At 49.3% G+C, this 11812-nt stretch overlaps 1 protein-coding gene and 1 long non-coding RNA gene across 2 annotated transcripts; one reads left to right on the top strand and one right to left on the bottom strand.

Annotated features, from left to right (window-relative positions):
- Positions 1-2245: 2245 nt before the first annotated feature.
- On the top strand, positions 2246-8420 carry LOC135282518 (uncharacterized). Its single transcript, XR_010348650.1, has 2 exons — positions 2246-3070; positions 7707-8420. It is a non-coding gene; the product is annotated as an uncharacterized LOC135282518 (long non-coding RNA).
- Positions 8312-11438, bottom strand: SDF2L1 (stromal cell derived factor 2 like 1). Its single transcript, XM_064392354.1, has 3 exons — positions 11099-11438; positions 10184-10380; positions 8312-8986 (listed from the first exon to the last, which is right to left on the bottom strand). The coding sequence occupies exons 1-3, from the start codon at positions 11421-11423 to the stop codon at positions 8708-8710; spliced, it is 801 nt and encodes a 266-aa protein (XP_064248424.1). The 5' UTR covers positions 11424-11438; the 3' UTR covers positions 8312-8707.
- Between the last annotated feature and the right edge of the window lie 374 nt (positions 11439-11812).

Below are 11812 nucleotides of genomic sequence, written 5' to 3'. Positions count from 1 at the left end.
GACGGGACGAAGAAGCACCGACACGTTTTTGGGATCACTCAGTTCTGCAGCTGCAAACTGAGTACTGCTCATCAGTTCCAGTTCAGTACCCTAATCATAGCTCTACCTATTCCTTCCAAAAGATCCCTGGACTTCAGCTAACACTTTATGAGGATGGAATTTTATTTTAGGTTAAGTACTAAGGAATTCTTTCAGTATAAACTATAGTGTCTCAGACTGAACAACAATCACTTTTCCTTCGGTTTCTCAAGGCACCAGATATAAGAAAATATGATATAGCATTGTGGTGGTTTTCTGACAAGAACAATCTGGACCGGGTAACTTTCCTATGCAGAAGAGCGCAGAAAGCAGGTTGGAAAGAAAAGCGACATTCGGCATTTATTATTATCTTCCCTTCAAAGCATCTTTTAATGTAGCATCCCACTCAGCACCAGCCTTCCCAGCGCCGCCCCGCGCAGCACCTCCTCCCCGGCGGAGCCAATGCCCTGGCACGCCGCCGGTGCAGCCTCGGCTGCCGGAGCTCCGCCGCGGGGTCCCAAGGAGCAGCGTGCTGTGGGCAGAGCAGGAGCCGGGCCGGGGCAGGGGGGTGCCGAGGATGCTGAAGCAGCCTCCCCCGGCCAGCTCCCATTGCGGGTCCGCTCCACGCCTGCGCCCTGCCCCCGCAGCCCCCGCCCCTGCGCACCGCCGGGCTCGGAACCCTCGCTCGCCGTCACTGACACGCACGTTCACTTTGTGCTGATGTTCCCCACATTCGGGACCCCCCTCCCGTCCCAGCAGAACAAGAGTTGCGGGGTTCACTCGCTCCCCGGCTCGGCTTTCGGGTGTCGCTGGGGAGGAAGCCGAAAAAAGCTGCAATGTCAAATTTCCAGTCTTGGGAGGGCTCTCAGGCTTTTCTCTGCCACCCACTCCTGCTCTCCTGGAGGGCGGTGTCCCTTCACCTCCAGCTGCCGCTTCCAAAAAATCGCAAGTACCCCACCCTTTTTGAGTAGGGAGGAGGGAAGTTGAGCCCTCCCAACTGCGAATTTACCCCTTAAGGACCGAATCTGTTCGGATCGCCCCTCCCCGCCCTTTGCCGAGCAGCACCCCTCCTGTCCTCCGGCGCCCGGCTTTAGCCCGGGGAAAGGCAGCTTTCCTAAGGGGCGTCACGAAGCACTTTTCCCCCCAGAGACGAGACCGAGGGGCTGCGAGGCTGCTGGGATTTCTTCAGCAAGATTTCAGTTAATTGCTCACAATAAACAGCCCCCCATATCATGAGGGAAAACAGCGCACATAGAGAGAGACAAATATTTTAACATTTTCAACTATTTTGCCCTTGAGACTGAAGTCTCTAAGCTCGACAGAGAGCCAATCTCACCGTGGGTTTGTATTGCTGAGGAAACGCAGCACAACATAAACGTGTTTTGCTGTGCAGCTTTATAGAAAATTGCCTGCAGCTCGACAGCAATCATCTGCACATCCGCACCCAGCAAAGGCAGAGGTAATGTGTTCAAAAGTATAATATTTGCAAGAGAGAGCAGATGGTGCTCCCTTGGGTGCAATTTCAGGAGAAGCCTTGCATTCTGCACTTCTCGAGGTCTGTTTTACCCGCACAGGTTTAATGCTGTAAGAGCTCTGTATTTTCTCCCTTTGGCAATGGAGTCACAAGCACACTCAACGCTAGTCCAGTGTAAGATGTTGCTGGCACGCGTCATGACCCTTCCCGTTTTGAACAAGCAGGGAGGGTACAAGGGGAGTAGACAGGTGATTAAAAAACTGCCTATGCGATTATTTTCCCGCATCACCTTCCATGTGCCCGCCGAAGCCAGCTACCGAGCTTGATGGGTTTGTACAAGGATGGGAACTGCTGAGAATGCATTACGGCGTGTTCCTCTCAGTGTCAGCAGCCGGACAGGGCCGGAAGCCCTCTCACAAGCCGTATAAAAGCACGATTAGAACACCCCTATGCACTAAGGCCTCCGAGCGTCCTTGAAGCGAGATGAGCACTCAGGGCCCCCGAGAGCCTGTCAGCTCCCTCTCCCGGGCAGGTACTGACTGAGTCGCCGCTGTGTTTTCTCGGCACAAGAAGGCACAACCATTCGGTTTTGCAGCCTTTTGGGCGCTTGAGCTACTGAGCTTTAAACTTGCCGCCTGGGCAGAGGAAGTCGGGTGCAGACAGCGGAGGAATCGCCCTCTCCGCCTACCCATGGCACACCGGCACTGCCCAGCGCAGCCCCGTCAGCCCCGCGGCCGAGCGCTGCCGCTCCCGGCCGCCCCGGAGCTCTTCCGCGGGAGAGCGCCGCGCCCAGGCTCCGCCGGGCCCGGGCTCTGCCCGCGGCCGGGGCTCCGCCGGGGCCGGGCTCTGCCCGCGGCCGGGGCTCCGCCGGGGCCGGGCTCTGCCCGCGGCCGGGGCTCCGCCGGGGCCGGGCTCTGCCCGCGGCCGGGGCTCCGCCGGGGCCGGCGCGCACCGTGGCACCTCCCCGCTCCCTCCACGCCCCGCTGCGGCGGGCGAGGCTGAATAAAGAGACGCCGATCGTGCCCGGCAGAGAGGAGACGAGAGGGATGGTGGCAGAGTGAGCCGTGAGAACAATTTCTCTACGAGAATGAGGGGCTCCTGCCAGCAGCCAAGGATCGCCGTTAGCAGCGGCTGGCACGCTAATACTGGTACCCGGAATCCCTGAAGGCTCCTGCGAGAGCATCTTTCCGCTAGACATGAAGGAGTATCGGCAGGCAGCGGATGCTGAGAAACGCAAATTGCACCGTCAGGCAGACATGAAAGAAAAAAAAAAAACCCAAACGTTCTTTTGGCGCGTGAACAAAGCCCTCGGCAATAACTGCGCTGGGAGGAAGGGGAGCTGGAGCCGCCGCTTGCTGTCCCCACTGAGGACAGCCCGTGGGTTGCGATGTGGGTGACCCACGAAGCCAGCGGGAGCGGCATCCCCGCAGCGTGGCTGGGAGAAATCTCGCGCAAAGCGATATCGTGTCGGTAAGAGATGGCAGCTCGGCTTTCATCCTCATGCCAAAGGGAATCCTCGGCGGATGGCACAGGATCTACTCCAGGGGAAGCGGTCCAGCAAGAGCCGAGGAGAGCCAGGTGAGCTATGTTGGGGGTAAGAGGTGTTCCTGTAACTACCACTGACGTGCAGCCTATTCTAGTTAGGAACTGACAGTTTCGTTTTAGCTTTTACTGTCGAGATCTTGCGAAATGCAATGCGTATTTTTGTACATGACAGGACAAGGAGAGCTCCCTTTTTAACGATCCTTTTGTGCGTTTTCTTCCCCCACCGAGCAGAAACCGGTATTTAATTTCACAATACAGACAATAGCCTTAAATGTACACTGTAAGCAAACAGACTTCATCCTTGGCCGCACTTCAACGATCCTAAAGAAAAATAGTAAACAGAAACGCTTGAAGCACCGCTTCAGAGCTTATGCTAATGCTTTAAACTTCCCTTCTAATAACCGAGCAGTACACGACTTGGCAGAGCGCACCTAAGGAGGCGCGGCCGCACGGGCGGTCCTGCAGCAGCTGATCGCCCCAGCAGTGTAAGGCGGGGGAAGCGGATGTTATTTGTTTCCCCCCGAAGAGTATAAATCTGCGGCGATCAAAGCTGGCTGCTGAAGCCCTGCCGGGCTGCCGGAGGCACGCGGCTCGCAGGCAGCAAAGGCGGAGGAGCAGCGCTCACTAGCGGCCGCGGCTCCCCGCAACGCGCCCGCCCGCATCCACCCCACGCAAGGTTTTATCCAGCTCACCCACAGGGCTGCTCCCCAGGCAGGACAGGGTAGCCAGCAGCATTTAAGCGCGCAGAAGAGAAGTTCTCCTGCAGGTGCTGTCTGCGGGCACCGGCTAAGCCGGGCAGCCGCGGAGGGCGGCTGAAGCCAGCCCGACCCTTCCAGGCTGCAGAGATGGGGCTGCGAGGGCATCAGCAGAAGAAAAATAACTTCGGGCACCTACTGCGTCTTATGCTCAGCTGTGGTTTGACTTGCACTTAGATTCACCCCACCTACTTTGATTTTCAGTACAGCACACACTTGTACTGATAATGAGTACTCCCAGAAAATGAAGCCGAGGTGGATAAATACAAAACCATCACGAGGATCAAGCAAAGAGCCACAGATCCGAGCCAAAGCTCGACAGTCCTCCACACAGCCAAAGCCATCAACACATTATTTTTACCATTAAAAAAAAAAAGAACACAGGAAATAATCACACAGCTTTACAAACTGTACACATTCTGATTAATTTGTAATGTGTTTCGTAAGGGTTCAGGACCCTTGAGATGTCATACAGCTTCTAACACTTCTTATCCTAATGAAGCAGGACACCATTTTCCCAAAGGACAGGAGACAGATGAATCCCTCACAGAACAGCAGCTTGAATCAGTATCAGAGCTATCACAGCATTTCACTGTGAACTTTATGCTAATTTAGAATTAGCACAATACCAAATATAGTAAAAAGGTTTTTATAATCAGTTCAGTTTGAAGCAATTTAAATAGACTGAAGCATTGAACAGTGCAGCTGCTGAAGTCTACTTTTCAAGGTGCTCACTATATCCCCTCCTTGCTCATACACACCCAAAATAAACCAGTACTGTCCTCAGAGGAATTGGCTGACCATGTCTCAATCAATTTCCATGCATTACTGCAATTACAGCAAGTTTGATTCAGGAAACAGATGAGAAGGAGCTAATGCTGGGTTTCCCTCTTTTGCACAGAAAATAAAAATAAATTATTATGTGTAATTACCACACACCCTATCAAAGAATTTATAAATATGGGAGCACTAAGATGCTTAGAATATCTCTGGAAGGAAAAGGAAGGGGTATTAAATACTTACTCCTTTAGTCTCCTAAGGTTTTTCAAAATGCTTAAAGTTTATTACTGTTTGTGACCTGCATACATAATAAACCCTAAGGTAATGTTCAAATTTCCTTTGTGTTTCCTACGTACTCCAGGTTGGTAAGGTTGAATGTTTTATTCTTGAGGAAGAAAACCATCCCCTGTGCTTCCCACCCCACAGGATAGAACCAAGCACAGTGAAGAGGAAAGCACTTCCTTAGCCTCAAATATTCCTGTTTAACTTCTTTTCTTGCTTCCTTAAAAAGCTAAATGACACAACCACAAGCGCTGTCTTGTAACCCCAAACACATGAGTTCCTGAAAGGCAGCTGATAAACAGCCATGTTATGAAGCAATTATCAAAGATAATTGATTGGTGGCCCAGGGCTGGATTACGGGAGACGTTTTTAAAGAGAAAATTGCAAAACCAAAAGGGCACAGATGCAAACTCAAAACTAGGAAAGGGGCATTAGCATGAGACACCCTACGTGCACAAATCTCTGACAGGCTCTCAGCTGGCAGCAGGGAATTTAGCACAGAGGCAGCAAGGATGCCAAGCAGGAGTCGGACACCAGCAGGATGCTGCTGCTGGAAGAAGTCACTGCCACAGCTCAGCCTGTCTGGGCCAGGTGTGAAACTGAGGCATCTGCACTGTCAGCTACTGCCTCAGTGCTGGGGAAGGCAGGCACAAGACAGAAGATTCAGCAAAACTAACAGGCTTACAAATACTGCTGAGTAAGATTCATTGTTACAGGCTGGTTTTGACTGTATTTTTTTTCTCCTTAAAAAGATATGCAAATTTAACCTAATAAGAACAGATATACCCAATTAGTATTCCTAAACACAATAAATTAAATTATGGTTATACCATTTGAATACAAACACTGGTTTATATTTAGCCTCAACATTCAGAATGAAGAATCAATGAGCAACACATCCCTTCCAGCACCTTGGAAAAACTTAACCCAGGTTTCATTCATCCTGACCAAAAAGTCAAAATGTGTGGCAAGTGTTCATATGCAGAGCAGTTGTACAGAGCTTTAAAGAGCTTCCAGAAATAGAGTAAAAATATCTGTAGGCACACACTTGCCTAGAAATTAACATATCTAAGGAACTTTGTCATTTCATATTGAACTAGAAATATACATATGTGTAAAATGCACTATTTGACAGATTTTACCCTAGAGCCCCAACAGCTTTAGACAGTAAAATCATATGGAAAACAAACACCACCACATAGCAATACAAAACCAGATTCTCCAGGTCTCTAACACTCACCCATGGGGGCAGGACTGAAAAGTTGAATTATGAGCAGCCAAAGTAAATAAAAACACCTGACTCACACTCTGAAATCTCAGTACTTGCACAGAAGCACAAGCCATCATTTTTCACAGCTGTAATTTCTGCATTTCCTACATTAACATGACTTTTGCAGCCAGAATTCAGCATGCTAGGAGTACCAGTAGTTCTTGAAGTACTATATTAGACCTTTCCAAAGTAAGGTGTACTTCAACCAGCCTTATTTGAGAGTCCTTCAGACCACCACTTACAGTGACAAAAACTGGGGGAAAAAATCCCAACCAAACAAAATCCCCCCAACTATTGTGACACATTCAAGTGAAATATTTAGGCTAAGTGACCTTTACACTTTGGTCAGAATCAGAAGTGGAGGAAACTCAGTTCACATGAATATTGTTGAACATGTCTTTAAATAAGGCATTCATGAGTATATTTGTGTGTGGCAGCTTGGTTTTTTAGAAACAAAAGGTACAAATATTTTTCAAAACAGAACATAAGAAAGTAAGCAATAAGGACTAAAAATCATTTTTTTGCAGCTTCACCAAACCAATTTGGTTCAAATCCAGACCAGAAAGCCAAAGATCCAGTGAGATCCCACTCAAGCACAACAAATAAGACTGAAAACCATTCTGCCAAGGACAGAAACATCCAGGCACAGACAGGCATTGGGTGGGGATGATACCTGGCACACAGACCCAGATGAGCCCCACAGCTCTACCCCTTCTCAGCCAATTTAGTATTCCACAGGTGCACAAACACTAAGCCCATATGGTGTAGCTCTTACTGAACTTAGAAAACTCATTGCCAAGACTATTTCTTCCTCCTGTCAAATGCTATCACATTTTTTGTGTTTATGTATATGCCACCTTCAAAAGGAAAGCTCTCCTTAATAAGGGAAAAGTTTGTTTATGCAGGTTTGTTTTGTTTTTAAATAGTTATCCTTTTATAGCTATAACCTCAATACCAATTAGTCAAGAGTATCAGCAAACCTGAAATATTAATCACAGGAAAGTTTACTTCTAATACAAAACAGCAAAAGCCAGTCTACCTAATTTTCAAAACGCCTACAATCCTTGAATACACACATGCAACAAAAATTACTAGAAAAACATTCTTACCTTTTCCTTTGAAGAAAAATAGCAAGGTACACAGAAATGCTGTTACAGAGGTTCCTTTTTCCATAGGGTTTGGACAGACCTTCCCTAGCAGGAAATCCTTAAATAAAGCCTGGAGCCTGCCTGGGCAGCACTCCTGCATGAGGAGCACAGAGCAGCCCGCTGGATTTGTAAAGCTGAGCTCAGCTGCCTACTGCACCCTCTCAACACAACACCAACACTGCAGCTCCCAGCTGCAGCTGTAAGAGCAGCAAATCAGTTTCCTGCTTCTTTAACTGATTGACTGATGAGCACTGTAATCAGTAAACAATTTGCACATGGAAACAAGAACACCTGAATGTTCTGACTTTTCTCACTCATTCCTTGAGCTTTGCAATTTGAGACAAAATCACAAATACATGGTATTTTGAATTTTAATCAGTATTACCAGAAACACTGTGTAAAAAATGCACTGAAGAATTAATTTCTTTCCACAGAAATTCTCAACTTCAGTGAAGATTCCTTGCTAGCACTCCACTGCATACCACTCTGTCAGAAATCCACGACCAAACCATTCATTCAGATTTTTTTTTTGCTCTTCTGGATTCACACATAAAAACCCCACAGAGGTGTATGCCTCACTATTTATTCACCTGGATTGTCATACTGATCTTGTAGAGTGACACAGAGGTAAGCCAAATTTAACTGTTCCTTTACACCATAAGAAACTCCGTACAATTCTAATATTAATTAAGCAAGCAGCAGTTTTCTGCACCTGTTCATAGAGCAGAGCAGCCTTACCAATGGACAATCAGCTGTACCACCACTACCAGAACATCTGAATTTCTTGGACAAAGTAAAACTATTAAAATTTTGTCTTCTTACTCCAACATACACAATATTTTCAAGTCTTCCAATACAATACAGATTGAAACTCTCATAAGACATTGGATGCAATTTCCAATTTGATACTTTTTTAAACTCAAAGACTAAATAGTTGACTGCAAGTCATTCAAAAACCACCATATTTTAGAACCATTTTTCTGTTTCTACACACAATCCATCTCCTCATCAATAACAATCTTTCACTAGGATGTAGAAATCAGTTTCTGAATATTTAATTATAGCTGGAAAAAGATTACAAAATACAAAGTTTCATTGTACTTGAGACTAGAGAAAAGTACTACTTTCATTTTTTCATTTCCTTTGAATTCGAGAAAAAGTAACAAGCAAACAAATGACAACAAAACCTAACAGATGAATGAACTAGTTTCACCAATAAAGCTTGGAAATTCAGAAAGGACTTCACCAAATAAATGTCAGTGGCTGAACCTGGCAGAAGCCACTCCCCAGAGAAGTGCTGCATTTCTAGAATGAACTAATGCCCTTCAGTAACACAGAAGATCAGTCACACAGGCAAGGCAGGACTTAGAAGAGACCAAGGATTAGCATCTCCAAACACTGGAGTCAAACGAAGCAATTTGGCTCCCGTGTCAATTCAGAGCTCATCATGTTTTGCAGGGTCCAGACTGGGTTTGATGAAGACTCCCTCCATGGCTTTCCAGTAGTTGTGGTGGTTGGCAGCAGGCATGCCGTGCACCTCCCGCTGGCCCCTGATGGGGTGCCCGTACTGCTCCCCCGTGATGGACAGGAACACCTCCGTGCCCACGTGCCTGAAGCGCACGGCATCCTCCCGCTCCCAGTAAGTGCCACTGCACTGCACAATCCAGAAATCCAGGTCATCGCCTTCGCCATCGTCCCCAAAGGCACTCACTTCCTGTTAGAGACACAAGCCTCCTGAGTGAAAGGGTAAGCAGACACCTCCAGGACACACACACATCAAGCACGGTCAGCAGGGTTAAAGGCAGGGATGGGGAAAGAAGTGTTGCTGTATTGCCTTGCCAACAGCTACTGAAGGCAGAAGCAGTAAGGCTCTACCAGACAATCTGAACACAAAGTGCCAACAAACTCCAACCTGTCATCTGAGCAAAAAGTGCTGAAAAATCTCCAAACAAAACAAAACCCCACAATGACAGCTGAACATTCTTACCTTAATGACAATATATGAAGTGTCTACACTGAAAATGAAACTCAGGGATGGTTTCAGAGTCAATCTTTCCCTTAAACAACTGTTTTGAAACGTTATTTTTCCATCACTTCTTTTCATAATCAGATTATTGAGACACCCTACACAGAGCTGAACCTTATTGTTTCAGCCACTTTACTCATGGTGAAAAAAGAATTTTTCCACAAAGAGTCAGAGCTTCCAAGTTTGAATGTAACAACCTATCTACACAGCCTGATGGAAGACTGACATGACTAACAACAAAAATCTTCCAACAACTACATTATTTAGAAGAGATTTTCCATCTTGGAGAAGTATTTGTTCTGGGGCTGAATTACAGTTAGAAATTATCCTCTTCTAGATATGTACAAAATTATAATTAAGTATGATTGCAAGAGCAGTTCAGTTTTCCTGTGGAAGGAGGACAGAAAAACAGGAACAGTGAAATGAAATAGGGATAGCAAGAAGACAACTGAGACTAACAGACTGGATCACCAAGGAACACGGACATAGGAATGCCTAATGTTATAACACATGAGTAATTGCCAGGCTCTAGAGCAATCTTCACAATGTTGAGGGAGATACTCAATCCCCTGCATCTAGAAAACACCAAACATTTCAGAACAGCCTTCCCAGCAGCAACGGTGCAGAAAAAGAAAAAAAAAATCAGATTTGTTAAAAGTACTGTGAAATACCAATGCTGGCACATACTATATTACCCTTGTCAAGAACTGAAATACATAATTTTAAGATGCAGAAAAGCCTACACTTGAATCTGGATATGCACAGACATACTGCTTCTGGCAGCTGGTACTCAAGCCTGATTCTCCAAAAACCCAAATAACTGGAGAGACTATTGTCAATAGCATGCACTACTTGTACAAAAGCTTAGGATTTAAACCAACTCACTTGGTTGTTGGAGAGTGGTGATGGGAAGTGATGAGTGTGCAGATTTTTCCCAGTGTTAACGTGGGTGAGGCGTATGGCTTGCCCACATTTCACTGGTGTCCCACGCTGGCAGCTGCTGTCACTCTTCCCACGGATCCGCCAGTAGCTGTTGGCATCATCTGAAGCTTCAACTCCTGTCACTGACTGCTGCCCACTTCCTGTTTGAATAAAATTAAATGACACCAGACTTATCTCCCTTCCCCAGTTCAAAAAGACATGAGCAAACTACAGAAATTTGCTTTAATGTTGTCATGCTGTCACATTTATGAGGTGCTTAATTCTCCCAGTCCATTTACTGACTGCAAAAGGAATGCAGGTACCAAATCACCTTTCAGATGCAAGCAGTGAAACACAGCATGTGTTAGCAGATGCAAACTGTCAAAGTTCATGGTGAACACAAGAAAAAAATCTGATCCATGACAGGTACTATTCACACATCCCACCTTTATCAAAAATACCATCAAGGTCTTCGTGATCCCCATCAGAGCAACACCTCGCTGCCAGAACGGGCAAGATACTGCTGGGGGCCTTGACACAGAGCAGGGCTTACCTCAGGGACAAGGGCACAGCGCTCCTGTCACATCCAGCCTCCGGGGCCCACAGAGCAGCTGGCACATCTTCCTGTCGCACAGGCCTCAGCCTCCCCCCGCCCGTGCCGTGTCCCCAGCCCAGCCCTACACCCATCCCTGGCCCGCCGCTTCCTCGGCACCACGGAGAGAACCTCGGGACACTCCAGCGTCCTCCGCCTCCCCACAGCCCCCACTGCCGCCCACCCCCGCCACTTCCCTGCCAGGCACGACCTGCCCCCCGCCGCCTCCTCGGCCCCTCAAGCCCCGGCCCCGCCACTGTCCAGCTCCCCGGCCAGGCCTTGCTCACCGGAGCCGTACTTGACCTCGTGAGAGTGGAGCCGCACGCTGTGGCGGGTGTTAAGCAGTTTCAGCACCGAGCCGCAAGTCACGGCGCCCGGCGCCGCCTCCCTGCCGTGGCACAGCCCGGGCAGCAGCGCCAGGAGCAGCAGCAGCAGCGGGAAGAGGCGGCGGCCGCCCCGCATCGCGCCGCACCCGGCCGGCCCCGCCGCCCCCTCGGCCCCGCCGCCCTCAGCGCCGCGCTTCCGCTCCCCCGCGCGGGCCCGGCGACCGCCCCGCCCACCGCCGCGCTCAGCCAATCCCCGCCCGCCCCCCGCCCCGCCGCGCGTCTTCATTGGGCTACGGCGAACCGGCAAGGAGGGAAGTGGCCAATCAGAGAGCGCGGCGTGGCGGCACCCCTCCCTCTACCCCGTGAGGACGCGGAGGAGAAGTGCGGGTGCTGCTCCCTCACGGGGCCGGGCCCGCAGCGGTGTCAGCCCCGGCTGCTGGGCACCCCCGGGGCCGCGCTGCCCCCGCCGGGCCCGCAGCGGTGTCAGCCCCGGCTGCTGGGCACCCCCGGGGCCGCGCTGCCCCCGCCGGGCCCGCAGCGGTGTCAGCCCCGGCTGCTGGGCACCCCCGGGGCCGCGCTGCCCCCGCCGGGCCCGCAGCGGTGTCAGCCCCGGCTGCTGGGCACCCCCGGGGCCGCGCTCACACGCCTCTGCAGTTTGCCCTTGCTGAGAACGTA

This window comes from Passer domesticus, chromosome 17 (assembly GCF_036417665.1).
Source record: "Passer domesticus isolate bPasDom1 chromosome 17, bPasDom1.hap1, whole genome shotgun sequence".
Taxonomy (NCBI): Eukaryota; Metazoa; Chordata; class Aves; order Passeriformes; family Passeridae; genus Passer; species Passer domesticus.
This window is presented reverse-complemented; position numbering and strand designations above follow the sequence as displayed.